Source organism: Moschus berezovskii, chromosome 4 (assembly GCF_049115385.1).
Source record: "Moschus berezovskii isolate FMDL1 chromosome 4, NW_MosBer_1.0, whole genome shotgun sequence".
NCBI lineage: Eukaryota > Metazoa > Chordata > Mammalia > Artiodactyla > Moschidae > Moschus > Moschus berezovskii.
This window is the reverse complement of record NC_142463.1, coordinates 33,642,192-33,660,981: the sequence shown is the minus strand read 5'-3', so window position 1 is coordinate 33,660,981 and position 18,790 is coordinate 33,642,192. Positions and strand designations below refer to the sequence as shown.

Here is an 18,790-nt window from a genome sequence, read left to right as displayed (position 1 = left end):
GTTATGACACAAAGGTAATTTTAAAATAATGTCCTCATTACTAAGCTTACATTGTGCTTTTATTAATTTGTGTTTTAGGCCTGTGTGGACGTCAGAGCCAGTTCAGTGTTTTGGCAGCAGATGGAATTTGCAGAAAGCCTCCATGGTCATCCCAAGTTGCCAGAATGGTTATCTACACACCCTTCTCATGGCAATCGAGCTGAGCACTTGGATAGGCTCATACCTCAGGTGAGCTAACACTACATAAGGCAAGACTTTATTGTTTTTGTACCATTTATTTTTAATACTGTTACTTCTTGTGCCTAGAAAAAGAGCACTAGCCTGTCAACCATTTTTATTACCATCAGTTTTCAAAGGATTTCACTGAAAAGTAAAAAATCCTGTTAGGCCACAAGTCCTGGTGATTAAATTGGTATGGATAGTTGACTTTTCATGATAGTCAAGGTTTAGCACATTTAGTATCATACTTTTTAGTTTTAACTGATTTGGTGAAAGTCTAAAAGTCAAGGTATGTTTTTCATCATACTGATCATAATCTTAGTGATTTAAGCTTATCATTAAAAATACCAGTTAATGAATTGTGTGAAATTTTGGGTTGAGTATTAATTCCAGTAGTGATGCTGGAATTTGTTTTTATTTTTAGGAAAAAAACCCCTTAAGATTAGTTTGCTTTCTGGTTATTTCTCTTAAAAGACAGATTAAAGTATGTGCTGTGTGCTCTTTTTTTTCTTTGTAGAATTCATTAATGGATCAAGGTGAAACAGCTTTCTCCCAAGTAGTATTCACTCTCTTCCTAACATCTTTTGATTTAACATATTCAGAATGTTTTCTGTGCTTTCCACATAGGTACAAAATGAATGTAAGTCTTCCCTAAGGCAGGCTGCATGCTCTCTTCTGTCTCACTTGCTTAAAACCAGAATATTCGTTACCAATTTAAGAATTAGTCTTGGGCTAATTGCTAAAGGGATAACACAACAGATACAGATATATTATAAACATCTCTTTAAATATGACTTCAAATTTAGAAGAACAAACATTGAGTACCCATTATAAGAAAGATGCAAAAGAAATAATATATAGTCTTGATATTTTAAGATGCTAAAATGAGTAAAAAATGATTCTTAATATAATAAGGAATATTATTTATCATAAGAAAAGTAGAATACAATGGTATACATTGTGAAGGAAGAATAACCTTATTACTTGGTGTAATAATAATAATCTTATTTTGGGGGTAAGCCTCTTATTTGGGATAAGAAGCTACCACAAGATTCATTCATTTATTCATGTGATCAACATTTATTAATATTCATTGCTAATGTACCGTTCTGTGTTGTATTGTGCTGGGGAGTGAGCAAGGAACAAAACAGCCTCTTGTTTTCTTAGAGCTAACATTCTAGTTAAGGAATGCAAATAATAAACAAGCAAACAAACATACATGTGGTATGTCAAGCAGTTACAAGCACAGTGCAGAAAAACAAAGCGGATGAAAGGTGGGAGAGAGGCCTGGGCAACAGAAGGTATACTAGTCAATGTTCATTTGTCAAGGAAGACCTTAATACACAGAATCTGGAAAGAAGCAGGGGAGCAAGTCCTGTGGATATCTGGAGGAAGAGTCTCCTCGGCTGAGGAAGCAGCAAATGTCCAGGACCAGAAGTGAGACTGCTTGCTTGATATATTCGAGGAATAGCAAGACACTGGGGCTGAATGGAGTGAGGGAGGGGAGACTGGTTGAGGTGTGAGGGGCCTTCTGAACCACTGTAAGGTCTTGATTCTTACTTCAAGTGATACGGAAAGCTCAGTGAGGGCTTTGGGCAGAGGAGGCTTGATCTGGCTCAAGTGTTTTATAGTGATCACTGGGTCTTTTTTGTGGACTATAGGGGAGCAAGGGTGGAATCAGGAAGCCTATTTAAGAGGCTCTTGCAGTAATCCTGGTAAGAGATTATGGAGGCAGAAGAGCGGGAGAGAAATGGTCAGATTTTGGATGTATTTTGAAAAGAAAATTTGTTGATTTGTTGGATTTGTTGATTTTTTGAGCTTACTTTATGCCTTTTATGAGCACCAGGTCAGCCAGACATAGGTTATTGAGACCTATCCTAAATACATTTCATTTATACTCTTAACTTTAAGGAAAAATACGTGAGAAAGAAAGAGCAGTGAAATTTACTTGATATAATGTGTAGTTGTTATTCACGTTGAAAGACAACATGGGACTGGGACAATCAGTTTCATAAATAACTGATTTGTGTTAAAGAGCACTGACTCTGAGAGTCTTCTTAGTGGCACCCCAGACCTAGGAACCTCATACTACCCTGGGAGTGGCTTAACCTATCTCTAAATCCATAATAACCATATGGTTTTCTCTTAGAATTTCCTTTGCTTTTTATTTTTGCTTAATGAAATTCTAAAAATACATGATTTGCTTAAAGTGGATAATAAGTTCTACCTACCTTTTATCTGAAGCCTGTCCTAAATTCCAGGTTTTTGTTTCATCAACAGATAACTAAGGATCTTTAAAGAAGTAGTAAATCTTCTTTAGAGAAGTCTTTAATGAATTGAGTAGTGAGTACGAAAAAAAAAATGGAGAAACAGATATGTTATTTGGAAGCCAGTGACGAAGAAAAAAATTAAGAGATATTTTTCTTCTAAAAATAAACTGTTCTAGTTCGGAAGCTTAATTTGAAAACCTCATATAATTTCTTGTATTTTTCCCCCCAAGTGATTAAATTCAATTTGAAGGTAATAAAACTACTACAATATTGGGAGTAATTCAGTGGTTGAAGTGAAGCTGATAGTGCAAGAGTATATTGTTAATTAGAATACATAGTCATAATTCAGAGATTGGAATTCCCTACTATCATAGGTCTAATTTCTGTAATGAAAGAAAACGATTCCTCAGGCAATATATGGAATTATGTGAGTCTGTGTCCTCTTAGAGACTACCTTTTTTGGGTTAGATTTTCTTTAAGGTTTCTTTCCTACTAAAGTGAGGATAGTGTTGGGTTCCACCTAAAGCTCCTGTCCTTTGACATTTCAGACAGTGATGTATATCTAAAGGGTGATTGGGAATATTGCACCAATGTGCAGAGGTGTCTCGGTCAGAGATGAGGATTTCAGAGTCACCAGGAAATGGTGGTAGTTGAAATGGTGAGAGTGAGTGAGTTCACTTAGGAAGTAAGCAAAGGAAATGCTCTTGGCCACTTAGCAGTATTAGGTAGAGTCCATGTTTAATTGGTAGGAGGAAGAGCCTGTAGTAGATTAGGTTCGTAGGAAGAGAAAAGACCAAGAAAGTCAGGAAAATGAGGATCTTTGGTCCTCTGAGAATACAAATCTTGGTAACTTTGATGTTTTAAAATTTAAGTTATTAAAGATTGTATATTTTTCTTTTTTATTGTTTTCCTATAGATCATTACAGAAGTGTATTATCTTACCATAGCATATTAATGTTTAAGATGTTTTAAATCTATATTTGATGCATTTTTCAACAAATACTTATTGATTACCTCTTACGTGCTAGATTGTAGGTATTGTAGGTGTTGTGACCAAACTAGACAAAACCCCCTGCCCTCAGGAAGTTTATTTGCCAGTAAAGGGTGAGAGACAATGAATAGAATAAATTAGTAATATACAGAATAAATCACCAGTATATTGCATGTTAGTCAGTAATAAGTGTAAGGGAGGGAAATAAAGAAGGAGGAATTGTGTATTATCTTGGGCTGCCATAACAAAATCCATAGACTTGGTAGCTTAAGCAACAGAAATTAATTTATTCACAAATTTGAAGGCTAAAAGTACAAGATCAGGGTTCTGCCTTAAGCAGCAGAAGTACACTTTTCTCAATTCTGAGGGCTGGAAGTTCAGTAATAAGATTCTGGCCGGTTCAGTTTCTGGTGAGATCTCTCTTCGTGTCTTGTATATAGCGGTCTTCTTGCTGTGTCCCACGTGGTATAGAAAGAGTGATTGCTTTTTGTGTCTCTTCCTCTTCTTAGAAGGCACTGTTTCATCACAAGGGTCATACCCTCATGACCTCATCTAAACATTACCTCCCAGAGGCCCCATCTCTAAATACCATCACATTGGGAATTAGAGTTTCAACGTGTGCCTTCCAGGATGACACAGTTCATTCCATAGCAGATAGGTAATGTGTTAGCAGAGGTAGTCATGATTGCTGGAGTAGCTGTTTGAAATGGTGTTGGGTCAGAGAAGGTTTCACTGGGAAGAAGGTATTTGAAGGAAGACTTGAAATAAGGGAAAAAGTGAGCCATGTAGCTTCCTGGGAGGAGGAGCCGTCCAGGCAGAGGGAATAGTAAGGTACAAGTCCTTGAGTAGGAGTGAGCCAGCTATATTTGAGGACCAGCAAAGAAACCGATGTAGCTGCTTGGGGTTAAGCAAGGGAAGGTGGAGGAAACAGGTTTTATAGGCCCACAAAAAAAAGCAGGGGCTAGGTTTTACTTAGAGCAGCAGTGGGGGCTTTCCTGGTGTCTCAGTGATACAGAATCTGCCTGCAGTGCAGGAGTTGTAGGGGACTCGGGTTCCATCCCTGGGTCAGAAAGACCCCCTGGAGGAGGGCATGGCAACACACTCCAGTGTTCTTGCCTGGAGAATTCCATGGACTGAGGAGCCTGGTGGGCTACAGTCCATAGGGTCACACAGAGTTGGACATGATTGAAGAGAGCCTCAGTGGAGTGTTTTGAGCTGAGGACTAGAGGAGTAACAGGATCTGTGTTATATTTGAAAAGAGTGTGATCTACAGCTCCTGCAAAACAGTATAATCATGTAATTTTGGAGTGTTTTAGTTTAGTATATTGTTCAGAAAATAAACCAGTTCCTTTTTTTGCTTTGTTTCTAAATCAAGCCTCCAAATTGGAAAAAAATATCCTTGCTTTTTTAAAAAATGTGAATTCTGAGATAATGCATGTGTAAATGCCTAGTTAAATATAGTCCTGTGATCCACTAGTATTTAAAAAGGATAAATAAAGAGTTATAGTAATGATATTATTTGTAGTTAATGATATGGTGTTATAATTTTATTTACTTGAAATAATCAGTTAAATTTAGGAAACATATCCCACATATTCCGTTACCATAACAACTTGGGTGAAAAATTGAAGAACAGATGTTATATCAACCTGTTGATGTTTAATAGTATGACAATTTTTAAATTATATTCAAATTTTAAATTTATATATACCATACATAGTCTTTGAAAGAGATAACCTTATTTAATTTTTTTCTGTAAGTATATTATACTATATGAATAGATGTTAATAAGAAAAATTGCATAATAACCTGGGGTTGAAATTTACTTGAAGGATTTATTTTACAACTGAAAGCATTTATACTAAATTTTTTATGTTTCTTCTCTCACCAACTCTCTGTCATCCTTTCCTTGGCATGGGGAAGGGGATAGAGAATAATAGAGTATGTAGGGAAAGCATTTAATTTGGAATTACTAGTTGTCTGGGGTTATGTTATTATAATCGTAATTTTGAATAGGATTTATTTTTTAGTACTCTTAGAACTTTCAGTGTCAGCTTTATTTGTAAACTGTTTTTTAAATCTTGAGTTTCAAATTTACTGTATTTAATTTTTAGGTACAAGAATCACTCAGTGGCAGACCATAAATGCATTCATTTTAATCTCATTTTATTTCAAATTCTTTAAACCTTCAGGAAGCTGGGGGTTTTAACTCACATGTAAAAATCATTCTTACATATTTATAATTGGACAAAGTAAATGCATAAGTCATTAATATTATACATCTCATAAGGAGAAAATATGAGAGTGTTTAACCTTGAAGTGAAATGTCATTGTTGGCCAATGTACACAAACATACACTGTTCACCTTACAGAATTTCATTTTGTCTGACATGAAAAGTGTTGAGGAAAAGGCAAATATCATAGCAGCTACTGTAATTGAATTGGCCTCTGAATCATATAAAACCAGTAAGCCTGACAGTACCATTGTCTAAAACCTTAAAAAAATGTTATGGTGCATTTGATGTGTATCTACTTGAGGCTGAAATGAATGGGCTATTAGAAAAAAAATTGCTTTTAGGAGTAAAGGGGAGAAAAGTAATGATATTTTTAGAAAAACATGTTTAAAAAATGGAGGTGATTTTTTTTTTTTCCCCTTGAAATGTCTTGGTTTCTGTTTTCAAAGGAGGCTTTTAACCTAACCATGAGGCTTCTTTGGTGTTAATTTTTTCCCTGTTCTTTTTCCTTTTTCTTTTTTGAACTTAGTTTATTTTTATGCATAAGTAATTGCTGTTTTACTTAATATGTAGTACCAGATACAGTTTATTTCCTTTTCTGTGGACAAGTATCATTTACAGTGTTTTAAGTTTTCCACAACTTACAGTGTGGTAAAATAGCTCTAAGGCCATGAAAGACAGAAATAATACCCAAGGATGCATTTGCTGCTGCTGCTGCTAAGTCACTTCAGTCGTGTCCGACTCTGTGTGACCCCATAGACGGAAACCCCCCAGGCTCCCCCGTCCCTGGGATTCTCCAGGCAAGAACACTGGAGTGGGTTGCCATTTCCTTCTCCAATGTGTGAAAGTGAAAAGTGAAAGTGAAGTCGCTCAGTCATGTCCGACCCTTAGTGACCCCACGGACTGCAGCCTACCAGGCTCCTCCATCCATGGGATTTTCTAGGCAAGAGTACTGGAGTGGCTTGCCATTGCCTTCTCCAAGGATGCACTTGACAGGACACCAAATGATCTTTTACTACCCATTTCAAATTCTTTCACAGTTTTTCTCTCTCTTTGTTTCCTATTGTCTTCTGTTAACCTTTCAAGTAGACACCAGATCAGATCATCCTGTCAGACTAATAAAAAACAAGTTTTTTGGTTATTTTTAAGTAACCACGCATTATATTGTGTTCTCTGTTGTATTTCCTATTCCTTGAAGTGGTAACCTACTATTCTCATTATTTTCTGTTAAATTTGTTTCTAGTGTGTTTTTGCACTGAGGTTATTGATACTAAAATTTCAGATCTTTTGAAAAGTATGTGCTTACCTTCAGAAATTAAGGAAGAGAGCTGGAAATTCAGAGGGTCTAAAGGGACTGCTTTTGAACTGTGGTGCTGGAGAAGACTCTTGAGAGTCCCTTGGACTGCAAGGAGATCCAACCAGTCCATTCTAAAGGAGATCAATCCTGGGTGTTCATTGGAAGGGCTGATTCTGAAGCTGAAACTCCAATACTTTGGCCGCCTCATGCGACGAGTTGACTCACTGGAAAAGAGTCTGATGCTGGGAGGGATTGGGGGTGGGAGGAGATGGGGCTGACAGAGAATGAGATGGCTGGATGGTATCACCGACTCGATGGACATGAGTTTGAGTGAACTCCGGGAGTTGGTGATGGACAGGGAGGCCTGGTGTGCTGTGATTCATGGGGTCGCGGAGAGTCGGACACGACTGAGCGACTGAACTGAACTGAACTGAAAGGGACTGCTTTCATTTTTCAGGAAAAACATTGAAACCTCTCATGAGCCATTTAGAATTAAAAGATACTGATATAATATCAAGGTTGAAGTTATAGAAGTGAAAAATGACAAAGGAAAAGTGAAGATAGTAAAAAAAAAGGTGTTTTTTTTAAGAATAGATTTTTAGTTTTATTTTTGATGGTAAAAATGTTAAAACATATATAAAGATAGAGAATAATTTGAATAATTTAATGAACCCTCATTTTCACTCACATTCAGTAGTATTAACTTTTTATACATTTGCTTCATTTGCCCCTTCTCTTATTTCTTTCCCCTGAAGTATTTTAATGCAAAACTTATACATGAGGGCTTTCCCTCCTAATACTTCAATATGCATTTTAGAAAGTAGTACTGTTTTCTTCTGTAATCATACCATCATCCTAGCTAAGAAAATTAAGTAATTTCCCCTTAATAAAGTTAAATATCCTTTGTATACTCAAATATGGTCCCAAAATATAGTTCTACAATTAGTTTATTCAAATTATGATCCAACAAATCCATATAGCATTTCCCTGCTTTGTCCCTCAAGTCTCTGATTTTAGGACAGTCTCCCTGCCCTTTGTTTTGGTTTGTTTTTAAACATGTTATTGATGTGTTGAATAAATCTAGACCCACATTCTAGATTTATCTGATTGCTTCTTTGTTGCCCTGACCAGCTTCTTTCTCTGTATGCTTATAAGTGGAAGTTAACTTTTGGCAAGAATATTTTATAGGTGGTGCAGTTATGGCTTCACGTCAGGAGTCTCTTAATCTGACTGCTCCATGTTCAGTGATGGCCACATTTGATCAGAGGGTTTGGAGGTGATACTGTAACCCCTCCTTTGGGAATGTGGTTTTCCCCCTCGTAGCCAGCAAGTGATTGTGAGGTGGTGATATGGCACTCTGCCAAAGATCCAGTTCTTCAGCAACCTGAGAAGTGTCTTTAATTGAAGAAATATCCTCCTCTGTCTCAAAAGGCTAAGCTGATTGTGTCTTCAGAAAGTGAAAATGTTAGTCGCTTCAGTCATGTTCGACTTTGCGACTTTATGGACTGTAGCCCGCCAGGCTCCTCTGTCCATGGAATTTTCCAGGCAAGAATACAGGAGTGGGTAGCCATTCCCTTCTCCAGGTCATATTCCCAACTTAGGGATCGAACCCAGGTCTTCTGCAGGTTCTTTACTGTCTGAGCCAGCAGGTAAGACCTGTGTATCTTTAGGAGGAATCGATCTATGTAGAACAGTGAAGAAGGAACTCAGACCAGCCACATCAGCTCTAATGGAACAAAAGATGTTGCAGGCACATTTTTCTCCTATTTAAGAGTAGATTTAGAATGTAGGTAAGCGAGCTTTTTTTTTTCAAATCACAATGATGATGAGTGCATAAGAGTTGAAAGGAAGGTTGGTCACAGATAATTGTATTGATATTTAATAAATAGGTAATGGCTGAGAGTCCTCAACCAATAATACCACAAAGATCTTCATCTCAACTAAATCCAGCATTAACGACAAAAACCAAAGCCCCCTAAATGCCCATTTTCCTCGAATAAGATAAGCTTTAAATAGTAGAAAAACTAAAAAACAAATCCCTCAAATCTCAGGCTAATTTAAAAAATTCACTTCATCAGAGATGCTACCCTCATGTCTCAAGTGGTAAATAATCTGCCTGCCAATGCAGGAGACTTGGGTTTGATCCCTGGGGCAGGAAGATCCGCTAGAGGAGGAAATGACAATCCACTCCAGTATTCTTGCCTGGGAAATCCCATGGACAGAGGAATCTGGAGTGCTACAGTCCATGGGGTCACAAAAGAGTTGGACACAACTTACTGAGCAAATACAGAGGCAGCACCACATAAAGCTGTGTGATAAAGCTGATTTAGCTACATTGAAAGTGACAGGAAGAAGAAAGAATGACTTTACAAATGTAAGACACACCCACTTCAAAAAGTTACTTCACTTGTGAATACTACAGAGTAGCTGTTGCAAAGAGCAGAATTGATGCTCCAGAGCAAAGACTTATTGATGCTCAGAGATAGAGGAACGTACATAGCACAACCAAATTAAAACATCCGAAGCTAAAAAAGGTGTTTAAAAAAACGCAAGCATATCGAAGACACAAGGAAATCCAAGCTGTGTGTAACAGTGGTAAGGGTCATTTGTTTTGTCTTTTGACAAGACAGAAGACATTTCTTTGACTTGTTTCTGTGTCACATTTTTAATTTAGATAACATTTCTCAGGATAAATTTTTAGAAGAATCCCAGAGCATCAGGGAAGAGAAACCTGACATGAACATACCTAGATACATACATTTATCAAATGTTTGCCCTTCATTGTGAAAATAGGCTTTTATAAGATACTGTGGTATAAAGAGAAATCTTAAAAACACTTAAAGAGACTTTGGATTTTTTCAGACTGTGGAGAAGTGTAAGAGTTTAAAGGGGAATGGAACAAAACCAACCAAGCAAAAACCAATGGAACGAATACGTTTTGGTATGGTATCTAGCCAGACCAACTTTTCTTGCTTTTAGGATGGTGTGTGCTCAGTCACTCAGTCGTGTCTGACTCTTTTTGACTCCATAGACTGTAGCCTACCAGGCTCCTCTGTCCATGGAATTTTCCAGGCAAGAGTACTGGAGTGTGTAGCTATTGCCTTCTCTGGAGGATCTTCTCAACCCAGGGATTGAACCTGGGTCTCCTGCATTGCAGATGGATTCTTTGTCATCTGAGCCACCAGGGAAGCCCTGGTGACTTCCCAGGTGGCGCTAGTAGTAAAGAGCCTGCCTGCCAATACAAGAGACATAAAGAGATGTGGGTTTGATCCCTGGGTCAGGAAGATCCCCTGGAGAAGGAAACTGAGATAGCAGTCTCTCTTGGATGTTTAATGAATGATTTATATATTTGTGTGGAGATCACGCCTCCTTCCCGCTTGGCCTAAGAAAGGGAAACTTTCTCCTTCCCTCCCTCCATAATAAGATACTTTAATGATAAGTATTTAACACTGAGCCCAGGATTTCAAAGTAGTTCATATCATAATACCAATTTAGATAAAACACCTGGCACAGTGCAAGACACATAGAAAATGAATGGTAAATGTTAGTTTCTTTGACTCCTAGTGGGAGTCTTTAGGCTGGCTAATCCCATACTTAATGCTAGGTCTTCCATGGAATTCTTAGAACTGTATATTCTTGTTACGTGAATGCATTCCTGCTTTCTCTTAGGCTGTAAAAACTCTTAAGAATGTTTTTCCTATGACATTTATCATAATGATTTATTCATAGCTTGTGTTCTATAAATGTTTGTTTAAAATTCAGCATGCATTTATTAAGTACTATTATGTGCAGTGCATGGAGTTAAATACAGAAAGTAAGGGAAAAAGCATATTGTAGTTTACAGTAGGAAAGCATTGCTTACTTTAAAAGAGAGGAAAGCATATTTAATAAGATTTGAATTTATAAAAAGTAAAAGATGTTGATGTCACAAAGCATAATAAAATAAATGTGGAAAGGAAAGTGAAAAAAAGAATGTTTTACCAATATATGTTGTAAAAATCTTACTATGCAAAACAAATGAAGACTTGATGAAAATATATGTGATCTGTAACAGGATTCTGCTTGATAGATAGAGAAGAAAAACAGTTGACGTGTGAAGAAATACTAATATAAACCTTTATGAAGTATATATAGTTTTTCTAGCAGTTAAGGAAATGTAGCTCAGATGTTGCTGAAGTACATTTTATTCAGTAAAAGATTACTCAGGAAACATAATGTGCAAAAAAAAGAAAGAAACTACATTAGTACATGTAATGCAGAAGTATAAAAAACAAAATCAACAAAAGTGGGTTCTAATTCCTTTTTTCTCAACCTTTTTGCTTTTCCATGTGCTGTGTGGTGCTGTACTAAGTGACTTCAGTCATATCTGACTGTTTGAGACCCTGTAAACTGTAGCCTGCCAGGCTCCTCTGCCCATGGGATTCTCCAGGCAAGAATACTGGCGTGGGTTGCCATGCCCTTCTCCAGGAGATCTTCCCAATCCAGGGATTGAACATCGTCTCTTATATCTCCTGCATTGGCAGATGGGCTCTTTACCACTAATGCCACCTGGGATTACTTCCATGCCAGCTTTTGAAAAAGATGGATTTGTTTTTAAGACAAATTTTAGGTTTATAACAAAATTGAATGGAAGGTACAGTTTCCCATCTATCTCTTGCTTCCATGTGGGCGTACCCCCCTCTATCAAAGTCCTGCACCAGACTGGTACATTTGTTACCACAGATGAACCTACATTAGGGTTCATTCTTAGTTGTACATTTGGTATGACAAATGTATAATGACGTGTATTTATCCTTGCAGTACTACATCATGTAGGTTTCATTACCCTAAAAATACTCTTTGCTCTGTCTGTTCATCCTTGTCTCCCTCCTACCCCCTAACAAACAAGATCTTTTTAGTGTCTCCATAGTTTTGTATTTTTCTGAATCTCATGTATGTAACTGGACTCATACACTATGTAACCTTTACAGATTGGCTTTTTTTTTTCCTCTTAAAAACACGCATTTAAGGTTTCTCCATGGCTTTTTATGGCTTGAAAATTTTTCTTGTTAATGCTGTATAATATTCTGTTGTCTGCTTGTAACACAGATTATTTATACGTTCACCTACCAAAGGACATCCTGGTTGCTTCCAAGTTTTGGCAATTACAAGTAAATAAATACTAGGCAGTGTTTTGTTTCCTCCCAGTCACTTAACCTCTCTAGGGTTCAATTTTCTTCTCTGTAAAATTTAATGTGTGATTTCTAAGAATTCTGAGGTTTGAAATTATGTGGTTGTCTAGATAGAAATCATGCGCTCTTACATGGATTAGGTCATATGTGATTGTATGCTGATGACATTATAAGGTGATAAACCCTTCCTGGTGAAAGCAATCTGGTCCTTTATCACAAAAATTACACTCTGTTCTTATGCTTTTGCTCAGATCATTTTATTTTGGTGAATTTTTCTTCCCAACTGGAGATTAGAAAATAACATCTTTTTTTTTTTTAAACAAAGATTTTCATAGCAGGGTAACTTATAAAAGCCACATAAAATAAAACTATGGAAACTATTCACAAGCCCAATAGTGGGGAAATGCAAAGTGAATTGCTTGAGGTCAGGGATCATGACTGTTTGTTCTGATTTGGGTGTACCTGGCACTTTACTCGGAGAAGGCAATGGCAACCCACTCCAGTATTCTTGCCTGGAAAATCCCATGGATGGAGGAGCCTGGTAGGCTGCAGTTCGTGGGGTCGCTAAGGGTCGGACATGAGTGAAGCGACTTAGCGGCAGCAGCAGCACTTTACTCAGTATGGTATTCTAAGTGTCTGTTGAATGCAAAAGTATTGACTAGAGTAAGGGAAAGAGAAGAGCTTTTACTGAATATAAAAGACTCTTGGAGATGGTATTCTCTTCTGTTTGCTTTTTCACATCTCTCCTTGTTAAACTCAGCTATACCACCTGTTACCTGCTGAACCCCACACTTGGGCCTTTACTGACAACTGGGAAGGCCTTGGGCATGTGACGCAGCAGCTGTGACAGGATGGCTTCTCACTTGGGAAAGAACATCAGCCTGGTTGTAGAGGAGTGAAAGCAAGAGTAGTATGCCCCAGTTTTGCCAGGGACAGTCTCAGTTCGTGCCTGATGTCTTGGTGTAAATCTTACTGTAATAGCATTTCCTTTCACTCTCAAAGGTATCCTTGTTTGGACAGTAGGTCACCATTTGGCTGAGGGTCTGAATTTCTGTTTACTTTAGTGCTGTAGCTGGGAAACATTGTTTTTCTTTTTTCAGTTCAGTTTAACAAACATTTACTTAACACTGAGTACATACTACATTCTGCTGTATTGTGAGCTACAAAGAAAATTCAGACAAGACTTCTGTCACCAAAGAATTTCACTTCAGTGCTTTCTCCTCTTTATTTTGGTAACTCACAGCCTCATTCAGAGTCAGAATCCTAGACCCAAGCTCTTGTCTTGGCCTCAACCATTTAAAAAAGACCCTTTTCTGACTTGCCTCTGCTTGTATGCCCTCCTCTCCTGTGAGACCTAAGGGAATAGTCCCTTTTAAGAACCTGTGCTGTCACCACCAGACACTCTGGTGTTAGGGATAATGGAATTCCTCACCCAGATCCTTTGGAGACTGTTTCCAGGGCCTGTGTGGACCTCTTTCCTTGGACACACGCACATAAGGTCCCTCCTAGTACTAGGTGGGCGGTTGTGGAAGAAGGGAATGGACTGCAGGCCAGTGGCAGCAGCCAGGGTAGGCTCCCTACAGCCTTACGGTGAAATTCAAGGATGCTAATTTTGTGTTTGGCCATCAGCGTCATTTTGATTGTCTATTCCTCCAAGTAGAACAGAACATTTTTAATGTAGTCATTTTAGATATTTAAATATATGGTGTCTGAGTCTCCGTTTGCATTCTTGCCATGGACCCCACAGATGTCAGAAGCAGGCGCACTCAGAGTGAGACCAGGATCCCTTCCCTGACCCGTGAGATCCCACACGGTCTGCGCCTGCCACATACCCCCTCTGCTGCAGCTGTCCTGGCTTCCTCACCGTCTGGAACACGACTCTCCCATCTCAGGTTCTGGCACTCACTGCTGCGTTTTGGAATTTTCTTCTGGATACCCGAGTTACTTCTTCCCTCAGGTCCTGTCCTTTAGGTCTTCCCTCTACCCCTCCAGGCCATTATTTTATCAGTGAGACCTAGTGAAATGTTCAGTTCAGTTCACTTTAGTCTCTCAGTCATATCCAGCCCTTAGCAACCCCATGGACTGGAGCACGCCAGGCCTCCTTGTCCATCACCAACTCCCGGAGTTTACTCAAACTCATGCCCATTGAATCGGTGATGCCATCCAGACATCTCATTTTCTGTCGTCCCCTTTTCCTCCTGCTTTCAACCTTTCCCAGCGACAGAGTTTTCTTCCAGTGAGTTAGTTCTTTGTATCAGGTGTCCGAAGTATTGAAGTTTCAGCTTCAGCATCAGTTCTTCCAATGAACATTCAGGACTAATTTCCTTTAGGATTGACTGGTTGGATCTCCTTGCTGTCCGAGGCACTCTCAAGAGTCTTCAACACCACGGTTCAAAAGCATCAATTCTTAGGTGCTCACCTCTTTTATAGTCCAACTCTCACATCCATACATGACTACTGGAAGCACCATAGCTTTGACTAGATGGACTTCGGTTGGCAAAGTAATGTCTCTGCTTTTTAATATGCTGCCTAGGTTGGTCATAACTTTTCTTCCAAGGAGCAAGTGTCTTTTAATTTCATGGCTGCAGTCACCATCTGCAGTGATTTTGGAGCCCCTCAAAGTAAAGTCTGTCACTGTTTCCATTGTTTCCCCATCTATTTGCCATGAAGTGATGGGACCGGATGCCATGATCTTAGTTTTCTGAATGTTGAGTTTTAAGTCAACTTTTTCACTCTTCTCTTTCACTTTCGTCAAGCGGCTCTTTAGTTCTTCTCTTTCTGTCATAAGGGTGGTGTCATCTGCATATCTGAGGTTATTGATATTTCTTCCAGCAATCTTGATTCCAGCTTATGCTTCATCCAGGCCAGCATTTTGCTTGATGTACTCTGCATATAAATTAAATAAGCAGGGTGACAATATATAGCCTTGACGAACTCCTTTCCCAATTTAGAAGTAGTCTGTTGTTCCATATCCAGTTCTAACTGTTGCTTCTTGACCTGCATACAGATTTCTCAGGAGATAGGTAAGGTGGTCTGGCATCCCCATCTCTTTCAGAATTTTCCACAGTTTCTTGTGACTCACACAGTCAAAGGCTTTGTTTCTGTCAATAAAACAGAAGTAGAAGGTTTTCTGGAACTCTCCTGCTTTTTCTATGATCCTGCAGATGTTGGCAATTTGATCTCTGGTTCCTCTACCTTTTCTAAAACCAGCTTGAACATCTGGAAGTTCACGGTTCACGTACTGTTGAAGCCTGGCTTGGAGAATTTTGAGCATGACTTTACTAGCGTGTGAGATGAGTGCAATTGTGCGGTAGTTTGAGCATTCTTTGGCATTGCCTTTCTTTGGGATTGAAATGAAAACTGACCTTTTCCAGTTCTGTGGCCACTGCTGAGTTTTCCAAATTTGCTGGCATAAGATGGGAATACCAGACCACCTGACCTGCCTCTTGAGAAACCTGTATGCAGGTCAGGAAGCAACAGTTAGAACTGGACATGGAACAACAGACTGGTTCCAAATAGGAAAAGGAGTACGTCAAGGTTGTATATTGTCACCCTGCTTATTTAATTTATATGCAGAGTACATCATGAGGAATGCTGGGCTGGAAGAAGCACAAGCTGGAATCAAGATTGCCGGGAGAAATATCCATAACCTCAGATATGCAGATGACACCACCCTTATGGCAGAAAGTGAAGAGGAACTCAAAAGCCTCTTGATGAAAGTGAAAGAGGAGAGTGAAAAGGTTGGCTTGAAGCTCAACATTCAGAAAACGAAGATCATGGCATCTGGTCCCATCGCTTCATGGGAAATAGATGGGGAAACAGTGGAAACAGTGTCAGACTTTATTTTTTTGGGCTCCAAAATCACTGCAGATGCTGACTGCAGCCATGAAATGAAAAGACGCTTACTCCTTGGAAGGAAAGTTATGACCAACCTAGATAGCATATTAAAAAGCAGAGACATTACTTTGCCAACCAAGGTTCTTCTAGTCAAGGCTTTGGTTTTTCCCATGGTCATGTATGGATGTGAGAGTTGGACTGTGAAGAAAGCTGATCACCAAAGAATTGATGCTTTTGAACTGTGGTGCTGGAGAAGACTCTTGAGAGTCCCTTGGACTGCAAGGAGATCCAACCAGTCCATTCTAAAGGAGATTAATCCTGGATGTTCATTGGAAGGGCTGATGCTGAAGCTGAAACTCCAGTACTTTGGCCACCTCGTGCGACGAGTTGACTCACTGGAAAAGACTCTGATGCTGGGAAGGATTGGGGGTGGGAGGAGAAGGGGATGACAGAGAATGAGATGGCTGGATGGCATCACTGACTTGATGGACATGAGTTTGAGTGAAGTCCGGGAGTTGGTGATGGACAGGGAGGCCTGGCGTGCTGTGATTCATGGGGTCGCGGAGAGTCGCACACAACTGAGCGACTGAACTGAACTGAACATGCTTATATGGCTACTTCCTAACTTTTCCGAGTTGGGTATTATGTTTCTTTTCTCCCCATGGAGGATGAGAATTAAGCATTCCCTGACCACTGTCACATCCTGTGCATACACAGGCATGAATACAGATCTCCCCCTTTTGCTTGGATAAAGATAGATTTTTTTTTAACACTGTAAACACTCATCACAGCTGAGCCATGTGGTATACTATGTTTACTTTTCTTTTCCCTGCAGCATTTTATTTTCCCTGGTGTTAAAAGGTGTTGTGCTTACTTGTCTAGGGTATTAGCATCATTTCCACCCCAGACTGTCCCACTTATGTATATCTTCTTTCAGTGTGTTCACATCTATTTTTGTTTTTTTTTTTCCTCTTGAAAAAAATCTGAGTCTTCAGCTCTTTTTAATCTGAATATTATTCTCAGGATTGGCTCGAGTTTGACAAATCGTAGAGTTACCTTCAAGAAGCCGTGTTTATCCCCAATAGGACAGTGGGCAGTCATTGCAGATACAGTTTTCTTTGCAAATACCTTATTGTATGAATAAATTATGTAAATATGACTATTTACTATGAATTTACATACGTTCTCTTTTACATGTTGTATTTAAGATCCCTTTATTGCAGAAATACAGAATATGTTCTTATTTTTCATTGTTTTAATTAATTTATATGTATGTATATATTTTGTAATATATTCTTTCTTTATAGGCTCTCAAAATTAGAGAGACCTGTAATTGCCCACCACTTTCTGGACCAGACCCTCGATTACTATTCAAACTCAGCATGAAGAATTTTCTTGAAGCAGAGAAAGAAGACCTAAATATCACTGTTAAACAGAAAATGGATGCTCTTCCCATACAAAACCAGAAGCAAATACCATTAACATGTATAGTGGATAAAAGAACTGGCAGCTGAATTAAAATTTATGAGATACAGGATACATGAAGAATGCAGCAGTCCTTATCATTTTCTTGTTATTTTTTAAAAAATGATGTTTGAAAGGAAAAAAATCGATACTCAGGGTTAAATCATGTATATTACAGGTATTATCTAAATTCTTATAGTAGGTATTTATTTTTCATGAAATATTGATATATTTAATCAATTAAAAATATCTTTAATGAGGAAAATGCCACAGAATAAATTTGTATTTCACATTTTTTTTTGAATCTTGAATTTTTTTAATCCACAAAAGTGAACTAGCAGTTATATTTCTTATTTTCTTTGATGTTTTGTTTCATTACCTTGTGGTAACTCAGACGTTAAGGGAGTTGAATCAGGCTGATACCAGTATGAAGATAATTTAACTGATCAATTCTCTTTAACACAGAATAGAGCCTGTTGTGTATCCTTGTCACTGGTTCTAGCACTAGATCTACTTTTTCAGTTCTGAAAATAGACTAAGAAGTCATCTTGGTGGTTAGCTATCAAATGCAGGAGTTTGATTGACTATTAAAAATAGCTGACTATAGATGGAGGGTTTTCATGCACAGTGAATGAAACTGCTGAATGATAATTTGGTAAATATTAAAGAAGTGGTGGAGATGGATTTCATAGCTCACTGTTTTGTTCAGACATTGTGGTCTCAACTTATTTGAATATCTCCAGATGTTTAATATCACTGCCCTTTAAAAAACTGTTATGTAATATTTGATACATGGAAAAGGGTATACAAATACCCTATAAATCTATAAATTAATAGAACATTATCAACACATTGAAGCTACTGTGTGAGGAGGATCTTAACTCATTACTTCATTATTATAGCTCACTAAACAGTTGACTCACTGGAAAAGACTCTGATGCTGGGAGGGATTGAGGGCGGGAGGAGACAGGGTTGACAGAGAATGAGATGGCTGGATGGCATCACCGACTCGATGGACATGAGTTTGAGTGAACTCCGGGAGTTGGTGTTGGACAGGAAGGCCTGGCGTGCTGTGATTCATGGAGTCTCAAAGAGTTGGACACGACTGAGCGACTGAACTGAACTGAACTGAAACATTTTTCGTCCATAATTAAATACTTCTAGAACGCCACTTCTATGTCTTCTGCCAGCTCTCTGGTGTGAACCTGGGGTCTTTATTGGTCAGTTGGTTCAGTGTTTGAGAATAAAAGAGCTAGACATGGACCAGAGGGGTGTTAGGATGGGCTGGAACTGGCAGTGTCAGTATC

General features: G+C 38.5%; 1 protein-coding gene across 4 annotated transcripts in view; it reads left to right on the top strand.

Moving 5' to 3' along the window:
- Positions 1 to 18,365, top strand: part of OMA1 (OMA1 zinc metallopeptidase) — a 74,967-nt gene extending 56,602 nt beyond the window's left edge. For 3 of the 4 annotated variants that reach the window (XM_055402464.2, XM_055402463.2, XM_055402462.2), the window contains 2 exons: positions 79 to 228; positions 17,327 to 18,365. In XM_055402464.2, coding sequence (XP_055258439.1) covers positions 79 to 228; positions 17,327 to 17,533 — 357 coding nt within the window. In that variant the 3' untranslated portion in view covers positions 17,534 to 18,365. Of the gene's footprint in view, positions 1 to 78; positions 229 to 11,362; positions 17,306 to 17,326 lie in introns of those variants that run through there. The other variant, XM_055402465.2, reaches the window with a different exon arrangement.
- Positions 18,366 to 18,790: the final 425 nt, after the last annotated feature.